The sequence below is a fragment of the Neovison vison genome, chromosome 8, assembly GCF_020171115.1.
Source record: "Neovison vison isolate M4711 chromosome 8, ASM_NN_V1, whole genome shotgun sequence".
In the NCBI taxonomy this organism is placed as follows: domain Eukaryota; kingdom Metazoa; phylum Chordata; class Mammalia; order Carnivora; family Mustelidae; genus Neogale; species Neogale vison.
In genome coordinates, this window is record NC_058098.1 from 56,393,185 (window position 1) to 56,416,237 (window position 23,053).

At 46.1% G+C, this 23,053-nt stretch overlaps 1 protein-coding gene and 1 long non-coding RNA gene across 6 annotated transcripts in view; one reads left to right on the top strand and one right to left on the bottom strand.

The window, feature by feature from the left end:
* Positions 1-4,534: 4,534 nt before the first annotated feature.
* LOC122916370 lies at positions 4,535-16,734 on the bottom strand. Of its 3 annotated transcripts, XR_006386171.1 has the most exons (6): positions 16,571-16,734; positions 15,008-15,116; positions 13,910-13,978; positions 11,514-11,587; positions 11,076-11,180; positions 4,535-4,699 (listed from the first exon to the last, which is right to left on the bottom strand). It is a non-coding gene; the product is annotated as an uncharacterized LOC122916370 (long non-coding RNA). The 3 variants fall into 3 exon arrangements; XR_006386170.1 differs by lacking the exon at positions 16,571-16,734 and having other exon boundaries at positions 15,008-15,318; XR_006386172.1 differs by lacking the exons at positions 15,008-15,116; positions 16,571-16,734 and adding an exon at positions 14,570-14,991.
* The window catches only part of TTC7A (tetratricopeptide repeat domain 7A), a 117,889-nt gene continuing 110,730 nt past the window's right edge, over positions 15,895-23,053 (top strand). For all 3 annotated transcript variants that reach the window (XM_044263650.1, XM_044263651.1, XM_044263652.1), the window contains exon 1: positions 15,895-16,174. In XM_044263650.1, coding sequence (XP_044119585.1) covers positions 15,991-16,174 — 184 coding nt within the window. In that variant the 5' untranslated portion in view covers positions 15,895-15,990. The remainder of the gene's footprint in view (positions 16,175-23,053) is intronic.

Here is a 23,053-nt window from a genome sequence, read left to right on the forward strand (position 1 = left end):
AGATCCTTGACTCTGCACATCCTTCTCTTTCTGTGGACTGAGCCTGGCCTGGGCTTGCCCCAGGCTCAGCTCATTATCTTGTTATCTTTACAACTTTATTCCCACTGCTTACAAATACATTCTTTCCAATTTTCTTCGTTGCAATCCCCAGAAATGGGGATGGGCTCTCATTGAGCCCATCTTTTAGTGCCAAGCTATCTGTAACAGCTAATTAATTGGTCCATGGGTAGCCTGGCTACCCTTGGGACAAAAGCTTTAGTCTGTGGTCACTAGTGTTTACAGAGACAGGGCATGCAATGAGGCTTTGGGGGTATGAGGGAGTGATCAAGATTCTGTGAACATGGGGAAGGTAACAGATCAGGCCTAAAGCAGCACAGATGGTGGCCTCCAGGAGTCCCCTGGGAAGCATCTCCTTCCATCTTTACTTTCCTAGGGCCAACTATGCCCTGTGGCTCGGGGAAGGGATAGGCCTCTTTCAGTCCACTCTGGAGCCCATTTGTTTTAGCCTGAGTTCTTTAAAACCTGAGCCTGGGAAAAACTCACTAAGATTTTATCTGGATATCAAAATGGACACTTGGGCAAAGGGAGCCCTGGCGATGAGTAAATGTTCTATCCTAAAGCAAAATTTGCTCAACCTTATTAAAAAAACAAGGAAAGGCTTAATTATTATTTCTGGCCTGTGAGACTGACAAAAATTTAAATATCCAGTGTTATGAAAATACATATAGGAAAAATGTCTTCTGATGTACAGTGGAAATGCAGATCAAAAGCCTTGAAAAGGTACACACCCTCCAACCTATCAATTTCATTTGTAATGTACATCGTACTCTTCATGTGAAATAAATATAGCCCTTGAATTTTCTTCGACTGATCTTCTTTCCTCTAAAGCACCCGTCCTGATGGGAGGAGAGAGGAAACTAAATTTAGTCCACCCGACTAAAACCCAGTTTAATTCAATATCTAAACTGACCCTTTAGATACTCAGTCTACAAAGGTAATTGCCCAGGCTCTCATCAATTCTTCTACTTCAACATAAGTTTAGGTACATAAGGGATGGGAGGGCTAACATATCCTATGGCAGTAGGGAAAAGGCTCTCTGGAGTTCACCTATAGTACAATACCATTTCCACTATTAAAATTGAAAGGGGCATCTGGGTAGCTCAGTTGGTTAAGTTTCTGCCTTCATCTCAGGTCATGATCCCAGGATCCTGCGATCAAGCCCTGCTTTAGGCTCCCTGCCCAGTGAGGAGTCTGCTTCTCTCTACCACCCCCCCGACCCTCTCCCCACTTGTGCTCTCTCTCTCAAATAAATAAATAAAATCATTAAAAAAAAATAAAAGTGCACATGTGTCAAATTGTGTCAAAGAAAAAAAGTCTGGAAAGATATAAAGCAAAGTCTTACCTTTGAGTTATCTCTGGGAGGTAAAATTGCACTGGGCTACAACTGTCTTTTACATTTGTATTTTGGTTTAATTTTATAAGTAGTGTGCCTTAATTTCATAATCAGAAAAAAAAACAATAATGATGTTTCATTCTGATTAAAAACCAGTCCAACAGGATGTTAAGTAGGGTTTTGATTGAAATGCCAAGATATGTTATTGAGCATCAAAGCAAAGTGTGAGCAGACCACAAAGATCTCAAAGGCTATCTTCAAAATCTGGTTAGCTGTGTCTTGGTCCTCGACTCAGGGCATTCCTCACCCAGAGAGGGGAAATACAAGAGTCAGAAGAGGGGAGATTCAGGGAAGATTTTGTGAGGAGGACTTCCCTAGGAAAATGTGCAGGGTCATCTGTGCCCCCTCACCCTCCAGTCTAGTGAGAGAGCCTTCAAGGGGAGGGACCACTCAGGCAGCTTAAGGTGTGGTCACTGCAGGAGGACATAGACAATGGCCTGGTGCTGGCTGGTTCTGAAGACCAAGTAGCCTTGGCTGAGAGAAAATGGCCTGGATGAAAACTGTTCAACTCTCTACGTGCAGATCAAATGAGACAGAAGTCCTGGGGACCAGGTAAGGAGGAGGCAGGGGTGGAGCCCAAACAAGAGTGGCCAGTGAGGACAAGGGGTCCCAGCAGTGAAAGGCTGGGTGACAGGTGCTACAATTGAGGCTATAAGGAGCAAGGCGGAGGTCAGGGGGGTCCCTGCTGAAGATGAAGGAACTGGGTCAGAAAAGCCCAGCAGAGGAGTCTCCCAGAACCTCAGGGAAATCCCCCAAGATCAGCTTTCAATGTCTGCCGAGGACCTATGGTCTATGGGTCCCCAGGTATAGGCCCCACAAAGCCATTTCACCAGGACTATCCCCCTTCCCTCTCCTCCTTTCCCCACTTCAACCTTAAAGGCCAGAAATGGAGGTTCCTGGTTGGTTAAGCATCTGCCTTCAGCTCAGGTCATGATCCCAGGGACCTGGGACTGAATGCTGCACTGGGCTTCCTGCTCCACAAGGAGCCTGCTTCTCCCTCTCCCTCTGCTGCTCCCTCTGTTGGTGCTCTCTCTCTTGTTTGCTCACTCTCCCTCTCTCAAATAAAATAAATCTTTAAAAAAAGGGGGGAGGAGGAGGGGGAGAGGGGAAAGGGGGAGGGGAAGGGCCAGAAACAGCAGCAAGAGGAAGAAGTAAGTAAGAGGAGAAGCTAAACACAGCTCTGTCCCAGCTGCCCACAGCCCTCCTGCCACAGGCCCTAGCTTTGGGGGAGTAGGAGAGAAATCTTATCTTTGGGTGAAGATTTAAATATTGGTTAGTATATTGGGCTGGACCCTTTTAATTATTTAATTAAGGCTGCATTTATGACTTAAAGTGTCTCCCCAATGTTTACCTAAGGGTGCCAAGAACAATTTATGAGCTTGGCAGGATTTTTATATACCATCTTGGAAAAGACCATCCTCTCCCCCACTGGAAGGGATTAAAAGCAGTGGAAGACAAAAATAAAGTGGCTTTGGTGGATACAACCCATAAATCCTGCATATTCAGCATACTGGTTGCACAACATTCCTTTTTTAAAAGCCATTCTGCCTTGAGTTTCTAGATACACTATTGCAGCGCCACCCAGATGTTGGCTAGGAGCTCCTCATTCCTTGGAGCTCTGGGTGTAATGGGATTAGACCCAGCCAATTCCACAGCCCAGAAAAGTTGAGCTTGCCCAGTAACTTGTGCTCATTCTCAGAGACTCACCCCCCTGAGGTCTCCCCAGCCTCTTTTTTCTGAGTCTGTCTTGCTTGCCACTCTTCTCCCCATCAGCCTGGATACAGAAATGAGCATCTCTTAGCATTCCCTCTTCAGGAGACTCTCCTCACACAAAGAACAGTTGTGAGTTGTGGAGACTTTCCCGAAGGTTTTTCCATCTTCTCAGAGTGGGTTCAGGGTTAGGTGGTCAGGGAGGCTGTTTTAGTTAAAGTTCACCACAATTACCGAGTGCTGCTATTCAGGTACAGTGTGAAATGCTGGAGATACAGAGTAGATGATATCTACCATCCTCAAGATACTTAAAGGAGAGAAGGTAAGAGAATACAGTAAGTCCGGTTAAAGCCCGGGTTGCTGTGGAAGCACATGGTGATAGGGGCATGCAAACAGGCCTGTGGCAAGGATGTGGGAAGTCAAGGAAGACTTCTCTCTGTGATAAAATGGCAGATTATTTAAAGAATCAAATAGAACTTGAGAATGGAGAAATACAGTAAGAGATGTTAAAAACTCAAGAGATGGGTTCAACAGTTTAGATGCATGAGAAGAGAGAGTCAATTATTTAGAAAACCTGGTAGAGGATGGGGCACATGGGTGGTTCAGTTGGTTGAGTGTCTGACTCTTGATTTCAGCTCAGATCATGATCTCAGGGTCTAGCTCTGTGCTCGGTGGAGAGTCTGCTTGAGGAATCTCTTCCTCTCCTTCTGTCCCTCCCCCTGCTCCTGTGCTCTTTCTCTAAAATAAATAAATCTTAAAAAGAAAAGAAAAAAAATATGGCCAAGGCAATGATCTAAAATAAAGAGAGACAACACAGAAAATCCAAAAGCAAGGGTAAGTGATACAGAGAATACAGTGAGAAGATCTTACTTTTATTTAGTTGGAGTCGCAGAAGAGAGAATGGGCTGAGACAATATTTGAAGAGATAAAATAATTTTCCATGGCTGATGAAAGACTTTAGGTTCAGAATCACAAAGAACAACGAATCCCAAGCAAAACTAATCATAGGAAATCTACTCTTGACACATTAAAATAAATCTGCAGAAAACAAAAGGAAAAGAAACAAGATTAAAGACAGGCAGAGGAGGAAAAAGATTGTTTTCAAAGGAGCAACAGCTAGACAGACAAGTGACTTCTCAACAGCAACAGTGGAAACCAGAAAGCAGTGCAGTATCTTAAAGGCTAAAAGTAAACCGCTAGTCTAAAATTCTACATCCAGCTAAAATCTTCACATACAAACATGAGAATACATCTTTGGACAAAAAAAAAAAAAAAGAAAGAAAGAAAGAAAAAAGAGTGATATATACATTAGCATGAAACATTGTTTTAATTTTCTGTTCCTATGCAATAACTTACTACAAACTTAGCAGCTTAAAACAATACCCATTTATTTTTCTGCTGTGTAAATCCAGAAGTCCATGTAAGGACCAAGTAGGCTCACTGCTCAGAATCTCACAAGGCTGAAATCAAGGTTTTGGTAGGGCTGAGGTGTCATCTGAGGCTTGAGGTCTTCTTCCCAAGATCCTGTGGTCAAAACTGAGATCAAAAAGAAGTCTAAGACTTAAAATTACATAAAATATATTCTCTGATACAATGAAATTGTATCAATGAAATTACAACGAGAAAAAAAACTAACTTAGAAAACTCCACACTTATTTGGAAATTAAGAAATGCTTCTAAATAGCACAGGTCAAATAAAGTATTACAAAGGAAATTAGAAAATATTTTGAACTAAATGTTAACAAAGTTTTTAATGTATCAATTCCCATGGGATATAGGTGACAAAGGGAGATTTACAGCCTTAAATGTACATATATTACAAGGTAAGAAAGATCTAAAATGCATGAGCTAGGATTCAATCTCAAAAAGTTAGAAAAAGAAGACATGGGATACTATATTACTATTTACAAAGATTCACTAACCCAACTCTGGGCATCAACATCAGGCTAAGCTCTTATTTCTTGTTCTAGTCAATGGAATTCATACAGGACTGTGATGTGTCACATCTAGACAAAAGTTTTAAGATTTAACATCTAGTTCACCATACTGTCTCTTTTCCCTCTGCCATGATGACCGTCAGTGTTCTGGACAGTGGCTGTTCTGCCAGCTCAAGTCCCAACGTAGAGACAATATGGAGAAGAAGCCAGCCAACCTGGACAGAACAGTTAGAATGACTGAGAAATAAACTATGTCGTAGAAATGCCCGAGGTTTTTTGTTTTTTGTTTTGTTTCTGGATTGTTTGTTTTTGCAACATAACCTAACCTGTTCTGACTCTTATAGAAGTCCAAAGGAAAGGGCACCTGTGTGGCACGATCAGTTAAGATTTGACTCTTGGTTTCAGCTCAGGTTGTGATATCAGGGTTGTAGGATCAAGCCCTACATCAGGCTCTGCACTCTGCATGGAGTCTGCTTAGCTTTCTCTCTCGCCTCTCCCTCTGCTCCTTCCCTCTGTGTGTGCTCTCTCTCTCTCTCTCACACTAATAAATAAATAAATCTTAGCAAAGAAAAAGTACCAAAGAAACCCAAATATAGTAAAATAAATGAAATAAAAAGGATAACAGTGTTAAAGAAATGGAAAAGAATATGCCATAGAAAAGATCAACAAAACCAAAGGCTGGGTCTTTGAGGAGACCAATAAAATTGATAAATCCTTGGAAATTATCAAGAAAATTAAAAAGAGAAAAAAACTAAAGAGAGAGAATGTACAAATAACCAGTGCCAGGAATGAAAAAAGCAGATATCACTATACATTCTATAAGCACTAAAAAGATAGTAAGAGGATTTTATGAATAATTTTTGTTTAAAATATGAGAAGTTAGATGGAATGAATATAGTTCTAGAAAAATACAACTTACTTAAAATTGATCTAGGAAGAAACAGAAACTTTAAGTGCTATAATTTTTAAATAGGTTGAATCAGTACTTTAAAAACTGAATAGCTAAGGGGAAAATAATGCTTACTGTATACAAACACTTTGGAGGATAGCAAACAAATAGTATACATGCCAATTCATTTATATGGATAGCTTAACTATAATACCAAAAGCCAGTGAAGGTAGTTTCAGAAGAGAAATTCAGCCATATCTCACTGTCGAACACAGATACAAAAATTCTAAGTAAAATATTGTATCAAGCAACATATAAAAAGGAAAATATGTTATAACCAATGTGGCAGACAGTATGATGGCTCCCAAAGACGTTTACATCCGAATCCTCAAAACCTGTGAAAATGTCATCATACGTGGCAAAAGGGCCTTGGAAAATGTGACTGAATTAAGGCCTCTGACATGGGCAGATTATCCTGGATAGAGCCCAATTAAGAAGCTTTTCTTAATTTCCATAAGAGTGATCATAAGAGGGAAGTGGGAGGGTCAGAGTTGGTGAGTTGTGTCCACGGAAGCAGAGATTGGAGTGATTTGCTCTGAAGATGGAGAAAGGGACCACCCTAGAGTTCTAGGAAAACCACAGCTCTGCCAATACCTCGATTTAGCCCTCAAGACCCACTTTGGACTTCTGACCTCAAGAATGGTAAGATAATTAAGGTGTGGTATTTTAAGATACTATGTATTTGGGAATTTGTTACAGAAGCAACAGGAAACAGATATAACTAAGTTGATCTTATTCTAGAAATACAAAGATGTATAGAAAAATAATTAATAAAATTCAACTCCAATCATCATTTAAAAAAAAAATAAAACTTTTAACCAACTAGGATTAAAAGGATTTTTCTAAATCGGATATCCTTTATCAGACGTTGGAGTAAAATCAACACATTGTACACCAAAAGTTTTATAACACTGTATGTCGTTATACTTCAATAAGAAGGAGAGATGGGGCACCTGGGTGATTCAGTCCTTAAGCATGGGCCTTGGGCTCAGGTCAAGGTCCCAGAGTCCTGGGATGGAACCCAGCATCGGGCTTCCTGCTCAGCAGGAAGTCTGCTTCTCCCTATCTGCCCCTGCTTGTCCTCCCTCTCTTGGAGGATATTTATTTATGTCAAATAAATAAATAAATAAAATCTTTAAAAAAAAAAAAAAGAGAGGGAAAGAAAGAAATAGGGAGGGATGACGGGAGGGAAGAGGGAAGTTGGGAATAAGCAATGAAAGTAATTACCATAAAAGAACAAAAGTAACTATCAAAGAAAGCAATGGAGTAATTACCATAAAAAGCCAGCAGTTACATTTAGAAAGAACAGGGTTGTATTTGGGAAGGGATATACTGGGGGCCCTCTGGGATGCTGGTAAAACCGTACTTTTTTCCAGATGGTAGTTAATGGAAGTGCTTCATAATAATTATGTTTTATCTACTTTCCTTCAACTGTGTTATCTTTCGCAACAAAAATGTTTTTTTTGTTGTTGTTGTTGTTGTTTTTCCAATTTATTTATTTTCTTAAAAAACAGTATTCATTATTTTTTCACTTAAAAAGGTAGAAAAGAAAGTAAGGGGGCGCCCGGCTGGCTTAGTCCGTGGAGCATATGACTCCTGATCTCAGGGTTGTGAGTTTGAGCCCAGGGTTGGGCGCAAAGATTACTAAACAAACAAACAAACAAAGCTTAAAAAAAGAAAGAAGGATTTGAATAGGAGATAGAGCAAAGCAACATTTTAAGGCCTAGAACTGCTATAATCGTTGAAGGGCATACACTCAGGTTGGTTTTAGGAGTGGTGGAACTTAAAATTAGACCAGCTAACACGAGCTGAAAGGCTCTGAGGGCTGCTGGGTTGGGCTGACTTCTCACCTCCAAGATAGCAGTATCCAGGCAGAGAACCAGCACGGGCAAAGGCTAGGAGTGGGAGTGGCAGTCCTGCAAAAAGACACAGAAGGCACCAAGAAGCAGGAGTCATCTGGGACCGCAGGGAACAGGAGGGACCCAGGGGGTGGGAGGGAAGTCAGTGCCCGGAGGAGGCGCTAGTATTGCAATCATGCAGTGGAGGAGGGGCGGGGCTAGGAGACGCACCAGGGCTCTCCTCTCCCAGGCCTGAGAAAACTTCTTAATATTCTAGGATTCTAAAATTAATGTCATAAATAATCACCGAGTACCCACTTATGCCAAGCATAAAGAATTCATGGGGTTTTTTTTTGTTTGTTTTTGTTTTTTTTTTAAGATTTTATTTATTTATTTGACAGAGAGAGATTACAAGTAGGCAGAGAGGCAGGCAGAGAGAGAGAGAGAGAGAGGAGGAAGCAGGCTCCCTGCTGAGCAGAGAGCCTGATGCGGACTCGATCCCAGGACCCTGAGATCATGACCTGAGCTGAAGGCAGCAGCTTAACCCACTGAGCCACCCAGGCGCCCCAAGAATTCATGGTTTTTGAAGCTCGCCTTTATTTTTTTTTTAATTTTAATTTTTTAAAAATGTCATTTATTTATTTGACAGAGAGATAGAGAGCACAAGTAGGCAGAGCAGCAGACAGAGGGAGAGGGAGAAGCAGTCTCCTTGCTGAGCAGGGAGCCCGATGTGGAACTCGATCCCAGGATCCCGGGATCATGACCTGAGCTGAAAGCAGCCGCTTAACCGACTAAGACACCCAGACACCCCTGAAGCTCGCCTTTATAAGGGCCTTTCCCCTCTCCTAATGGTTACCTGCACTTTTCTGGTAGCTGTCAAAGGGAAAGACTGACCCTACAGCCAGCAGAGCTTTCATGGCAACATCCTAGGAGGGCTGGTCGGCTGGCCAGTCTACAGTACTAATCGTTAAGATGTGAGACAGCATGGGCCAGAAATGCCATGAGCCAACAACCACCATCCTAAGTGAAAGCCGATTTCCAAGTGGAAGGACTGTGGATCATGGGACTACGGAAGACAGGGCAGGCTCTGTATCCCACATCCAGATGATCTGAGTCCATGAAAGCGCTGATAGCTATGAAGAAAAGTTTTCATTATATTCAAATTTAGGGTTTTCAGAATTTCTGTTGGGAACACAGGGCTCTGGGGGCCCCCCTGAATAGCAAATACAAGAGTCTGAGAGAAGAGGAGAGTAGGAGTAGGGAGGGGAGGTCCCCACCTCTGGATGGTCTAATTACACCCAGCACTACCACAACAAGTATAAATTAGAGCGATCTGATGACGTGAGGGAATGTGGGGACAATCACACAGAATACTTCTTTACATCAGTACACAGGAAGAATCCAAACCACCTGCACTCAGCCTGCTGTTGACATTGACATGAGTTTTTGAGTGTAGGAAACGCTTGCCTGGGGTGAGAAAAGTTGTAAACAGCTATTGTTTTTTGAAGAAATTTCAAGAAGTAACTTTTTTTTTTTTTTAAAGTAATCTCGACACCCAATGTGGGGCTTGAACTCATAACCCCAAGATTAAGAGTTGCACATTCTGCCAACTGAGCCAGTCAGGTGCCCCTCAAGAAGTAACCTAACTTTTCTTTTCTTTTCTTTTTCAAGATTTTATTTATTTATTTGAGATAGAGTAGGGGAGAGAGCAAGCAGGGGGGAGAAGCAGAGGGAGAGGGAGAAGCAGGCTCCAAGCTGAGCAGGAGGACCCTGGGATCATGACCTGAGTCAAAGGCAGATGCTTAACCAGAGGGAACCCCCCAAGCGCCCCAAGAAGCAACCTTTTTGAAGAACTGGGCAACTTTTCAATAGACTACATCTAACCAATCCCAATACCCAGCTATTGTATTGTGATTCTTGCCGAGTCCCAATCAAGCCCCTCATTGGGACTTAAAATAGACCCAACGCTTCATAAATATCCAGATGTGGCTGTCCCAATATAGATGCTACTATGACTAGGCATAGTCATGTTTTCCCTTCCTGTGATCAAAACAAACTCAGCTTTGCATTCTCACAAAGTTGTTTTGTCACTGTTTTCAGGAAGCAGCCTTCGACTATGAGCCCCAGTGAGGCCTCCCTGCCATTGTGGTCAACACCCTGACTCAGAAAGGGTGCTCCTCTCAGGCCCTCGGGCCCCTCATGGGTCTTTTATAGACCATGCCAGCGAGAAATGTAAGTCTTGTCTTGGGCCCGAGCTCCCCAAATACAGGGTCTATTTGTCTCCAGTAACAGGGAAACCCTTTCAGGAATCCTTCAATCATTTGAGCATATTGGAAAATCTTTTCTTCTCAGTCAATCTCTGCCTTATTACTAACAACATGACTCCTTGTCTATTTCCATCCTGCTCATTTTTGATTATGCCTCTGTAAGAGACAGGGTGACAGGGGCAAGAACAGATATGGGTCCCAATAAGTATGTCCCTAACGTGGCCTGGGGACAAATTTTGTCTTGGGCCACTTATGAGAACTTTCCTCAGACTTGTTTTGAGGTTCAGCAAAGAACTCTCCACATATTCTATCTGCTAGGAAGTATAAATTCATCGGAGCCCCCATTGGAGAAGGTCTAGTGTGAGGTTGGGGGCCCTGAGCCACAGGATACACAAGCAAGTCTTGACTGACCATTGCCAGGTTCTCATGGCTCTGTCTCAGTAGAAAACCCAGCCCATGCCTTCCTCGGGCCAGACTTTAGCTTCTTACATGTATTTATGCTACATCCAAATTTGTGCACTTTTCTTTCCAAATAGCATCATTTCACCTAGGATAATTTAGAATTACAGTGGCCACCACGAGGAAGTTTCAATATAAACAAAGTTATTTACTTGGGAGGTGACTTAGAATGTAAAGGCAATGTAATTCCAAGCACCCAACGGTCTTCATTATTTTTTTATCAGCATAAGGAAGCATCTAAAAGAAACTGGATTGCAAAATTACTTCCTTAACGGATTGCTTGGCCAAAGCAAAAGAAAAATATGAACAAGTTAAATCTTTTATTTTCCCCCCAAACCCCAAATCCAGCCTACTATCCTCTTCCCCATGCTGTGCCCTTCTATCTCTTGCTACCCCTCTAACTCTTCCTCTGACCCACTCCCCCTCCTTCCTGGCCAGCCAGGTACCCCAAAGCTCACTTACCTCTTTAAAGTAAACCTCCAGTGGAACAGAGAAAACCTCTTATGATGGATTCTAAGCTCTGATTTCATTCTCAGCTGAAAGCCATTGCCAGAGACACTGCAGGGCCTAGACAAGAGCGAAACATTGCAGAGGAATTTAGAATCATTTGAGGAACCTATAGCCCAGAGCAGCCACATATATCCTGGGTAACTCCTATGTGAGTATGACCCTTAGATGGAAGAAGGTCAATGAAAAAATCAGAATGGGAAGACCCCCAGTGGTGACTAAAAAGGCCTTCAAGTGCACAGGGAACCGAAGGGGTTTAGAAAAGCTATAGAGTTGTCCGGCTCTTTTGGAGGCTATCCTCTGTCTTTCCTGAAAAAATAGACTGTGCTCTGATTCAGTTGTTCAAGCCAAAAAAGGGAACATGTGATGGAGACCTCAGGGATAGGTTAATACCTATAGACAGCACGCAGGAGTTGATCCTGGAGCAGACATGATCCTGGTTGCTCTCTTATCCTTTTGTGAATGCACTTGAACCAGAAATAGAGGAGCGTTAACATGCAAGCAAAAACTAGAATGGGAAGGAGCCCCATGGCCAGACCTCCAAAACCCTGCTGAATATTTTGAAAGAGTTCTAAAACTAAGAAATGAACAATGGAGACATCAGTGAAGGTGTTCAGGTTCTCTACTCTTAAACTCACAAGGAAACATTTCTCTGAAAATTAAAGGACAACCTTACAGATGTTTTACTGATATGGACACAAAAATACCAATCTTAAGCCTGACCGCTGCTATACAACCTTTTCCTTGCAGTCTTCAAACTACTCCAGTCACACATTTATCCTCACCATACCTTTCCCAGGCCCCCCTGCCCATAACCATCAGCCTCAAACCTTTAACCAAGGAACACCATACTCATTAACTTAATAGCAAGGGATTTACTGTGTGAATGGAACTGCCATATTAAATATTTTCCCTGATGGTCTCTTCCTTCTGGTCTGGTCCCAGAGGACAGCCCTATTCATAATAAGATCCTGGCTCATTCAGTTAATGATTTATCAGTACTTCTGTGTGTAAATCAAGCAGATTAAAGCTCTTTTATCAGAGCTTTAATATTTAATAATTTAAATATTATGATATTTACTGGAGTTAAACCCATCAAGGTTAATCTCTACCCAAACTTGCATATTAGCCTCTAAAACAAGGTGAGAAAAGAAGGGATAAAACTAATAACCAAGAGCCATAAAGAGAAATGAGTCTCACACCTTGTTCCGGTCTTTGTGACACTCCTATCCTCTCAGTTGAAAAACCCAGTGGACAGGAATATAGATTTCATTTAGGACCCCAGGGCTAGGATCAAACTCAAATAATATTCTATCTTCAACGGCTACAGAGATCATGTGTTTTACAGTTGTAGATCTGTGTCGTACTTTCTTTGGTGTCTCCTTATTTTTAAATTTAATTTATTTATTTGACAGAGAGAGAGAGAGAGAGAGATCCACAAGTAGGCAGAGAGGCAGGTAGAGGGAGAGGGGGAAGCAGGCTTCCTGACGAGCAGAAAGCCAGATGTGGGGCTCAATCCCAAGACCCTGAGATCATGGCCTGAGCCAAAGAGGCTTAACCCACTGAGCCACCCAGGCATCCCATCTCTTTATCTTTTTAAATATTTTATTTAAAAACAAAAACAAAAAACAAAAACATTTTATTTTTAAGTAATCTGTACACTCAACATGAGGCTTGAATTCACAACCCCAAGATCAAGAGTCTCACACTCCAACCACCAAGCCAGCCAGGTGCCCCACTTTGGTGTCTCTTTAAATCAAAAGTTAATACATGTCTTCACTAGGGAAAATCAACAATAGTACCTGGGAGACCACTATGCCTCAGTTTACTCAAGACAAGACATCCCATGGAGGAAAATCCCTTACTCCAGACAATGAGCTGTGCAATGTGTGTCTGGCCAATAACTAAGACAATTATGAGGCTCCTTGGGCCACTGCAGGCAGAACAATCCTAACTTCTCTGAAACGGGCATGCTATTAATATGACCTACCCACGTCCTTGCCAACCAAACCTTTTCCTTGGGAACCCGAACATAAACAGACATTTTCTGAATTCAGATTAGCTCTTCAGTACCCTCCCATTCTGGGCCTAAATGTCATAAACCTTCAACCTATAAGCACACGAGAGAGATCTCTCCAAGCCCTTAACTTCGTTAGAATCGAGACCCGCTTCTCTTCTGATCCAGTGGCAAGAGCCTCCCCACCTTGTTGAGGGGTAACATCTGAACTAGTAGAGTCTTTTGTCAGCTTGGCTGGTCCTTCATTCACTACCATCTGCATTGCTTCCTAAAATTAGTTACACCTTTCTTGGTAGGTCGATTTACCTCCTGTGAACTCCAAGACTTTCTCTGAGGTGCTAAGACTGTCAGGCAGTCTTAGCTGTGTTAAGACTATCAGTCACTCTGTTAAGCAATCAACCCAGCTTCTCCTGATCAGCAAGTTATTTTGGTAGCCATTTTGCAGCCCACAAAGCATGGCAATCTTTATCAGAATTTGTCCCAAACTCTCATCCGAGAGATTTCAGATTATTAAAAAATAAAAAACTAGCACCACACTTTCCACATGCCTTGTAGTTTGGCTAATATTACTAATACAATCATGGCTGCTCTTTGCTCTCATTCCTACGGGCTCTATGCCCCTGAAAAATGCTTGTCACTAGCAGGCTGGGGGCTTATCTCTGCTGGAAAAGAACTACAAAGGGACCAGGAATGTGACTGCACTGTTGAGGACCAGCTCATTGGAAGATCTAACCACGATATTGTGTTCCTCTCTCCCATGCCCCATACTCACACAAATCTTGGTGCATGAGTCAAAGAAAAAAGCAGCAATTCTTCAGTTAGTTTCCCAGAGTCCTGCAACCTGGGAGCAGGGTTGGCAAAGGAAGCGGGAGAAAAAGTGGAGGAGGGGAGGTTTGCTTATTTCTATCAGGGCTGCCTTCCCCTCCTCAACTCTGCTGTCCCCTGCCTGCCCCAGGGCTGACTCTGGGGCATGTCAGACCTGAGGCAGGGTATTCTCAGGGTACCCTCATCCAAAGGACATGCACAGTCTCTCTAACGGAAAGCTGGTTCTGGTGACAAGAAAGGGCAGCCAAAGGCTAACCAGATGCCAGTTAGAGGAGGTGACAGAAATAGGCACGGTGTTTGGGTAAATGGAGTAAACCGGCCTTAAATTCCAACTGCCAGGGCTGTCCCTGTTTTCCTTTGTCTATTTCCGGGCCCCTGGGAGTTCAGTACAGACTCCAGGTGCTCAGAGCAGCAGCTAAGTCAGAAAACGCTGTGCCCCAGCAACGAATGGAGCTGCCTTTGGAACCTGGATTGGAGGGTGTCCAACCAACAGGGCTTTGGGGTGGGGAGCAGAAGATTGGTCTTCAACAGGTAATCCCAGATAGCAAAGAGCCGAGGGGATGACTAAATCGCCAGGACCCTGGGCTCTGCTGGACAGAAACCTTACCACAGTTAGAGAGGTCCTGAAGCGCGAAATACTGGTCTCCTGACACCAAAAGTGGTCAAGCCTACTCCCGGGATCATGCGTCAGACAGTGGCGAAGCTTTCCACCTTGAGCCGGAAGGTGGACTCCTAACTCTTAGGAGTCTGTACTATACTTAAAAGCTTGCCCTGACTTTCACTTTGGAGTCTTCGGTCTGCACTATGCAATATGTCTGTCACTTACATACGGGGAGCTTTTTGTCGCTATGATTTCTTGCATCATGGCCTCAATCCTCACACTGTACGGCAAGCAGCCCCAAATACGGGCCCCTCCTAACTAGTCCCTTCTCCTTCAGGCCACCCTGTAATCCTTCAAACTTCTTAGTACCCCACGGGCGCCAGGCTAAGCCCTGCCGCGAGTTTTGATTACAGTCTTCAAACAGCAGAATTAAGAAAGAAATACCAAGCTGGAAAACAGCTTAACGCCTTTAAGAACTCCAGGGTAACGGGAGTCCGCAGAGGACAGGCCAACGAGGTCGTGCGAGGTAATCAGGTTGGAAAGAGGAACTCCGCTGTTAAAAAAGAAAATGAAAAGTCTCTCAGAGTGTAGACACCCAGAGAGTCGACGAACTCCGAACGGCCTATTGCGCTCCGCGTCTCCAGCGCGAGTATCCCCGGGAACCCGGAGCCGGGCGGAGGTGGCGCGCAGGGCCGCGCGTCCCAGCAAGGCCGGCTCCCGGGGAGGCACACTCTCGCAGGCCGGGGCGACGGGCCGGCCGGCCTCTCCCCGGATTTGTGACGTGCCGGGGGCAGCGCCGGTGACGAGGCCACCACACAAAGCCGGGGCGGGGGGTCCCCAGGCCAAGGGCCCCGATGGGATGGGGAGGGGGCGGGGAGCGAGGCGCCCCTGGGCGCCGGGGCCCCGCGCAGTATTAAAGTGAGCGCCGAGTCGGCGGCGGCGGGGGCCTGGCGCTGGCGGCGGGGCGGCCGCGAGCGCTCGTCGCGCGCCTGGCTGCTGTGGCCGCGCTGGCCGCCGGCGCGCCCGGCTCGCCGAGGCCGGGCTACGCCCCCGCGGAGGTGGAGCAGCGGCCAGGGGCGGGTTCGCAGCTGGCGGCGCCCGGGCCCGGGGCGGGGGCTGTGGCAGCAGCTGCAGCAGCGGCGGCGGCAGCAGCGCCAGGAGCTGCTGCAGCAGAGGCGGAGGCTGCTCCTGGACGCGTCCGGGCCGCGCAGCCGGAGCCCCAGCCCGGAGGCACCGGGCGGTGCGCTGGGTGCTGCTGCTGCTGCCACTGCCCGCCGGCAGCCGCCAGGGCCCCCGCTGCCGCCAGGGCCCCGGCCGCCTCCCGCGCCCCCGCCGTCCCCGCCCGCGTGTGCGCCCCAGCCTGGACGCCGCCCCCGGCCGGGTCTCCACTTCTCGGCCGCGCCTCCCATGACAGCGCCCGCGCGAAGATGGCTGCGAAGGGCGCGCACGGCTCCCACCTGAAGGTGGAGAGCGAGCTGGAGCGCTGCCGCGCCGAGGGCCACTGGGACCGCATGCCCGAGCTGGTCCGGCAGCTGCAGACGCTCGTTGTGCCCGGCGGCGGAGGCAACCGGCGAACCAGCCCAAGCGCCGCGTTCACCTCGCTGGACACCGGTGAGTGAGGGAGGGGGCTGGCTCCCGAGCGCCCCGCGCGCAAAGCGCGCCGCCTCCTCCAGGAAGCGGGCCCGACTGCTCCCCTGCCGCGACGGCCGCCTTCGGTATTACCCTTACTGTAGTGCTGGTTTTAGGAGCAACAAGAGTAACGAGGAAGGTTCTTATGCCCCAGGAGAAAAACCACATGCAGGTCTGGGCGCTTTGGGGGAGAGAGAGAAACGGCTCTCGCTCCCTGCCCTTTGGGATCATGTGGGCAGCTCCGCCTGCTGTAAAATGGTGGTATCTGCACGGATCAGCTCAGAGCAAGGGCTGGACTCTTAACGCCGTCCCTCCACCCCGCACCCGGTCCCTAAACTCCTTCAGGTGAAGGCTATCTGTCTCTCTTCTTGGCCTCACCTCCTGCCCCAGCCTCCGAGTCCAGTTGACAACAGTGCTCTGTCCACAGCAGACAGGGATGCGTTGGCGAGAGTGCCAGGGTGGGGTGGTAAAGTGGGGGAAGAGGCCGGCTAAGCCTCAGTTTCCTCATCTGCGGTCGGGCTCGGGACCCATCTAGCCCTGGCACTCCGTGACTTTGGCAGTAGGGCTGGTTTGGCGGGGCTGGGCTCTTAAACTGGGGCGGGAAAGCACCCCGATGTGGCAGTCAGGGGTAATACCCCGCCCCAGTCACCAGCCTCAAATCCTGTTCCTGGTGCCCACAGCTCAGGCTGGAGCGCCCTCCGCCTGCTCTCTTCGTGCACCACCACTTTAGAGCCTTGTGGAAGGAGGAAGGGAGTCAATGAATGCAGATATGAAGAGGTTTAAAGACTGCCCAGCCTGTGGAATAATAATAATAGTAGGAGTCATAGCTAACACCCAGCACTCACTGTGTGCCAGGCACTGTCCTACTAAGCATTTCAGTCAACTCATTAATTCTTCCCAACAAACCCATGAAGAAGGCACTCTTGTTTGCCTTACTTACAGATAATGGAGACAGAGGCTATGAGAAATTAAATAACTTGATCATCTAGTCAATAAGTGGTAGAAGCAGGATTCGAGTCCAGGCTTCTTGAGTATATCCTTTTAACCACTGGCACTGTAACCTCTTAATGATGTGTAGCACAAATTCCCAGTGAGAGGAGTTGCCAAAAGGGATGGGGATGCAGCGAGGTCACCAGAGGGCAATTGTGTGGTAGATGGCGGAGCTCAGAGGAAAAGGAATTTTTGGGAAGCAGCAGAATGTGTGCTGGCCTCAGGCTGGGGTTGGGAAGGGCAAAGTGTGTTTGCCCAATGAGGAGAAGGATAGAAAGATGCTGAGGGGGCTAGTGACAGAGACAGACAGTCAGTTCGGGGCTTTGAGATCAAGCTGAGCATGCCAATGAGGAGTGAGGTAGTGGTGTGGGCTTCTGAGTGTGGAAAGGAAATGGACCCATACAAAGAGCACTGGGGCCTGGGTGAGTTAAGGGAATCTGAGTAAGGTTGGCCGCACAGAGAAACAGGCTGGGCCAACACAGGAACTTGACCTCCTCAAGTTCATATGAGTCTGTATCTCCTAAACTGCTTTCTAGAGGTCTCAAGGAGATTACATAGTTAATTGGTATTCCAAGAAGAAAGAACTTAGGGAGGCTAAAAAGTAAAGAAACTGGACCTAATAGATTCAAGAGTGTTAAACAGACTAATTTTTTTAACTGCAGGACTTTTCAGAGCCTTTATTTTTATTTATTTATTTGTTTTTGAAAAGATTTATTTATTTATTTGACAGAGAGAGAGAGACAGTGAGAGAGGGAATACAATCAGGGGAAGGGGGAGAGGGAGAAGCAGGCTTAAGGTGGAGCAGGGAGCCTGATGTGGGGCTCCATCCTAGGACTCTGGGATCATGACCTGAGCCTAAGGCAGACGCTTAATAATTGAGCCACCCAGGTGCCCCTTTTTTTATTTATTTATTTTAGCAAAGATTTTAGTTACTTATTTGAGAGAGAATGAGTGAGAGACAGAGAGCATAAGCGGAAGAAGGAGCAGAGGGAGAGGGAGAAGCAGACTCCCCACAAAGCAGGGAACCCAGTGTGGGGCTTAATCCCAGGTTCCTGCGATCACAACCCAAACTGAGCCACCCAGGCACTCCTTCAGAGCCTTTAATATGTTCACTTGCCTATGATGTACAAGCCAAGGTTAGAGTATAAATAGCACATTTCTCAAACTTGCCTTGACCATATTCTATGAAGCAATATTGGGAAACACTGATATGATACAGTTTATAAATGGTATTGTATGGTTATAAAATGCTTTCCCTATTTTTTTATTTTAATTCTTGTAAACAACCTTGTAGAGAGAGCAGGACTTATTGTCTCCATTTTAGATATCGGGACACCAAGGCCGCAAGAGGTCATGTAATGTGTATGTGGCAGAGCCTGTATGCAAGCCTCAGTTCCTGCCACCAGGTCTACCACTAGTGAACGTGGGGGCGGGGCATGAGGCACCTGGCTTGGCTTCACTGTGGGGACTGCCTGGCACCAGGAGGGAGACTCAGGGGAGCAGTGGAGTCTCTCCTGCCAACTTTTGGGTTTGGTTCTGCAAATGATTTTTCTCCCACTGTTAAATCTGGATACACTATTTCAGCACACACAGGCGCACACACACACAAGGAAGGAAAATAAATGACTCCTAAACCTATGCATAGAGCACTTTTTGGATTGTCTGCTATTTTGATTCTCTCCTCATGGTTGCTTGATCACCGAGGAACTGATGGCCTGTTTTTTTGGAGCGGTGTTGCACTGACCCCTTTAAACCAGAAGGGAGATTCTTATTGTACTACATGGCCTGTTAGACTCTTAGAGTCAGGGACCAGAAGCTTCAACAGTTACATATTTGAGGAGAGAAGAGGGAACATATTGAGGGGGGAGCTAAACCCCAGTTGAACCCCATTTTGCAAACGGAGGCCCTGAGCCCAGCTTGTATCTGCAGGGTTTCCTACAGAAGCTAAAAACCACTCTCAGGCCATGTATTTCAGTTCAGGGGGCCAGAGGGGTGGACTCCCTGGGGAGTGTCCTCTGTGGGGTCTGGTGGGAGTGAAGAGTCAGGAGATGCTCAGGCTGAAGGGCCCCTGCCCCCTCTTCTCTGGGGAGGTTGCTCCCACCACCTGCCCAGCGGGGAAGTGCCACTGTTTGCACATTTGCTCTCAAACACATCCGGCTTAGATTCGGTCAGGATGGCGCAGGGGAACCCCAGAGTGTGGCTGGCTGTGATGGAGTTGGTTCATGTAAAAACAAAGAATCCATCCAGGCAGTTAAAGAAAAAGAAATGAATATTATGAAAAATTTCCAAAACCTCAGAAAAGCAGAACAATGAATCCCATGTATCCATTAACCAGCGTCAGTGATTATGAGCTCAAGAATGATCTTGTTTGAGCTACACCCCAACCTATTTTTTCCCCACACTGAATACTGTAGTAGGTACTTATTAATAAGAACATTTTCAGTTGCAAAGAGATTTATTTACAGGAGTGTAAGCACATACCTAAAGAAGGGGTGACCCTTGGGAACCAGTGTAAGATCCTAAAAAAAAATCGGTTTTTGTTTTTTTAAGATTTTACTTATTTATTTGAGAGAGAGAGTGAAAGAGCACAAGCAGGGGGGGGCAATAGAGGGAGAGGGAGAAGCAGGCTCCCTGCTGAGCGGGGAGCCCCATGCGGGACTCGATCCCAGGACCCTGGGATCATGACCTGAGCTGAAGGCGGACACTTAACCATCTGAGCCACCCAGGTGCCCCAAAAGTGGTTTTTCTTAATTAAGATCAGAGGTCTGTTACACTAAAGAATTCTAAAGAGAAAGGAGGATTTCAGTAAGTCAGAATGTCATAGACAAGATGATTTGGTGTGAGATAAGATGATGGTTTAGGTAGTGGGTTGAAATTTCTTTCCTTTTTGCAGTCTTCTATTTTTATGTAATCAATTGTATAATCCTTTCTTTTTTGGCCAAATAAGAGCTCTTTTGAAAAAACAAAACCACCATACTATTATCACCCCCCACTCCCACTGTTAAAAATCTAATGATTTAATTTTACAGTTCATTTGCTACAATTGGGATCCTACATATTGCATTTGCTTAGTAGTTTGGGTGCCTCTTTTCTCCCACAGTATTTTTGTGTGTGTGTGTGAAAATCTCAAACATTCGGCAAAATTAAGCTATACTTACTTTATCACTTGTCTGCCCCTCTATCTATCTAGCCATCCATCTAGAGTCTCCTAATCTCTAGTCACCCCCATCTCTCTCTTTTTTTTTTTTTTAAACCTGAACTAGAGATTGGTCTGAGCGTTTCTTCAGTTGGCGTTAGAGGGGGGTGTGTTTGAGGCAGGTGGCCTCTCACTTAGTTTTGGCCTCTTCCTCCTCTCGCTGTGGTTACAAGTTTCCAGCCCTCTGCGGTCCTGTGTGGTAAGCAGCTGCAGAGACCACTGTGTCCCCGTTTGACTTCGTGGGGAAGGGCGTACCTGGCTGGACCCAGGTTTCTGACTGCAGATCGGCAGGCTGGGGAGATGGGGCACCGCCCTGCAAATGTGGTTTCTGGGAGGGGGCAGGTATCTATGAAGTGGGTCCCTGGGACTTAGCACCCTGAGAGCAGATGGGAAGGTAGCTGCTAGAAGCCTTTAAAACCAGGTGGGTGGGGAGTCTGAGGGGCCTCAGTGGGGGCCTCCTCGGGGCCTCTGCCCAGGGTAGGGGGCTGGACTGGGCTGCACGAATCCCTACTCAGGCTTCCAGAATCTGTTTCACTGTCAGGAAGGGGAGAAGCTGCAACACTTTACCCAAATCTGGATAAGGAGTAGGTTTCAGACAAGATGATAAAGAGCCGTATTTTACCTTCAGAGAAGGAAGAATGGGAAAGCCTCAAAACCACCTGGATTCTTATTGAACAACTGGAAATCTAGAACTTTTAATTCTAAAACAGTCTTCATTCTCATAGACTGGCCAGTTGGGAATGGTGGGATGGTCAGAGGAAGGGGAAGGATGGCAGAGTAGAGAGGGAAGTGATGTGGGCAAAGAAGAAAAGAAAGTCAGTTCAGTTCCCAACACCTGCTGAATGTCTGCTAAACCAAACACAGACTCTGTGTGGGGGGTGAAGGGCACGGGTGGGGGCGGGGCAGGGAGTGGAGCACAAGAGGCGTGAGAAGGCCGGGAAGTGTTAGTTTACGGAACAGTCTGAAGCTTACAGGTATGTGACAGTAAGAACAATTCTTATCCCTGCCTTTGGAATTGCTACTGGAATTCCTATTTGGAAGTCCTATTACTTGAAACTACTATTACCTTTGAACGTACTGTTCACAGCCCTTAGACTTCTTTATTTCTAAACCACCAGGAGCTCTGGTCTGCATGGGCTGCAGGGCAGACAGCCTGTGGTTGGGTCACCGAATGTGGTATGATGTTGTTGTGGGCTGGGACCATAGCAATATTACGTATCTTTATTATCGTCTATAAAATGGTAGTAATAGCCACCTTTTCGGGCCATGCAGTTTAAAGGATACTATACAGTAAAGTAGTCGGCACTCAGTAGGCCCTCAGCAAACACTGCCCTCCCCCCTTTTGCAGTGAAAGGGACTCTATGGTCAGGGCAGTGCTTACTTTCATGTCTTTTTTGTTTTTTAATTCCCAATTTGTTGGGCTCTGATACTTTCATAAGATACACAAACTGCTGCCTCTCATTTTTTTTTTATTATTCAAGTCAACAGATTCTAAAATTATTTTGTCACATTATAATCAACTGGTGACAGACACAGACCACCCCAGTCCACCCACCACACTTGGAGCAGCATGTGTTCAGAGGATACGCCCCTTCTTTTGAGGAGAGGAGTGTGCCCTGGGGAGTATTTCCAGATTCAGGGTTGCTGGGGAAGAAGCTGGTTTCTCTGGGCTTGAAAGGAACAACCAGCTCCTGCCATTGGGTGGTGGAGGCAGGACCTGGTGGGGAGTTGCAGGTGAGCAAGAAACCAGCCCAGCAGGACTATGGAGGGAGATACTCAGTTCCCTCAGAAGGAGCAGGTTCCTAACTCTCCTCTGGTTGAACAGGTGCAAACCAGGTTGGAGAGGGAGAGCCCCAGGCCCGGTGGCCCACAGCTCCGGAATGCTACTCAGGCCCCCCACCACTCAGCAGCCCAGCCCTCCTCCTAGCTGAGATTTGGAAAGGGAAAAGATTTCTTTCATTTTTGAGTTGACTTAGATTTTATTTATTTTTATTTTTTTATTTTTTTAAAGATTTTATTTATTTGACACAGAGAGAGAGAGATCACAGAGAGGCAGAGGGGCAGGCAGAGAGAGGGGAATGCAGGCTCCCCGCTGAGCAGAGAACCTGATGTGGGGCTCAATCCCAGGACCCTGGGATCCTGACCCGAGCCAAAGGCAGAGGCTTTAATCCACTGAGCCACCCAGGCGCCCCTCAGATTTTATTTTTGCCTAGATAATATAGTCCCATGGGTCAACCTTCCAAAGAGACCAAAAAGTAAAGAGTGAAAAGCCTCTTTCCATCTCTGCCACCTTCCCCGTAAGCCAGGAAGGCCATCAGGATATATGTGTATCCCATCACGTGTTTATACATAAACACACGTTTGCATCTGCTGTGTGCCCTCTGCTTTCTTACTGATTTGTCTTGGAGTTCATTCTCCAACAGCGCAGACAGACCTTCTCATTCCTTTCCGTGGCAGTGTGGTGTCCCTTTTTATGGAAGTGCTGTGCTTTATTTAATCAGCCTCCTGTCGATGGACATAAAAGTTGTCTCTAATTTTCCACTATTATAAATAACGCTGAGTGACTTTCTCTATCAGTCATTGTGCACACGTGCCAAGACCTCCCTCTGTAGCAGTGGGACTGTGGAGTCGATGGGGTGCTCGTAGTTTTGATACACATCATCAGGGTCTTTCGA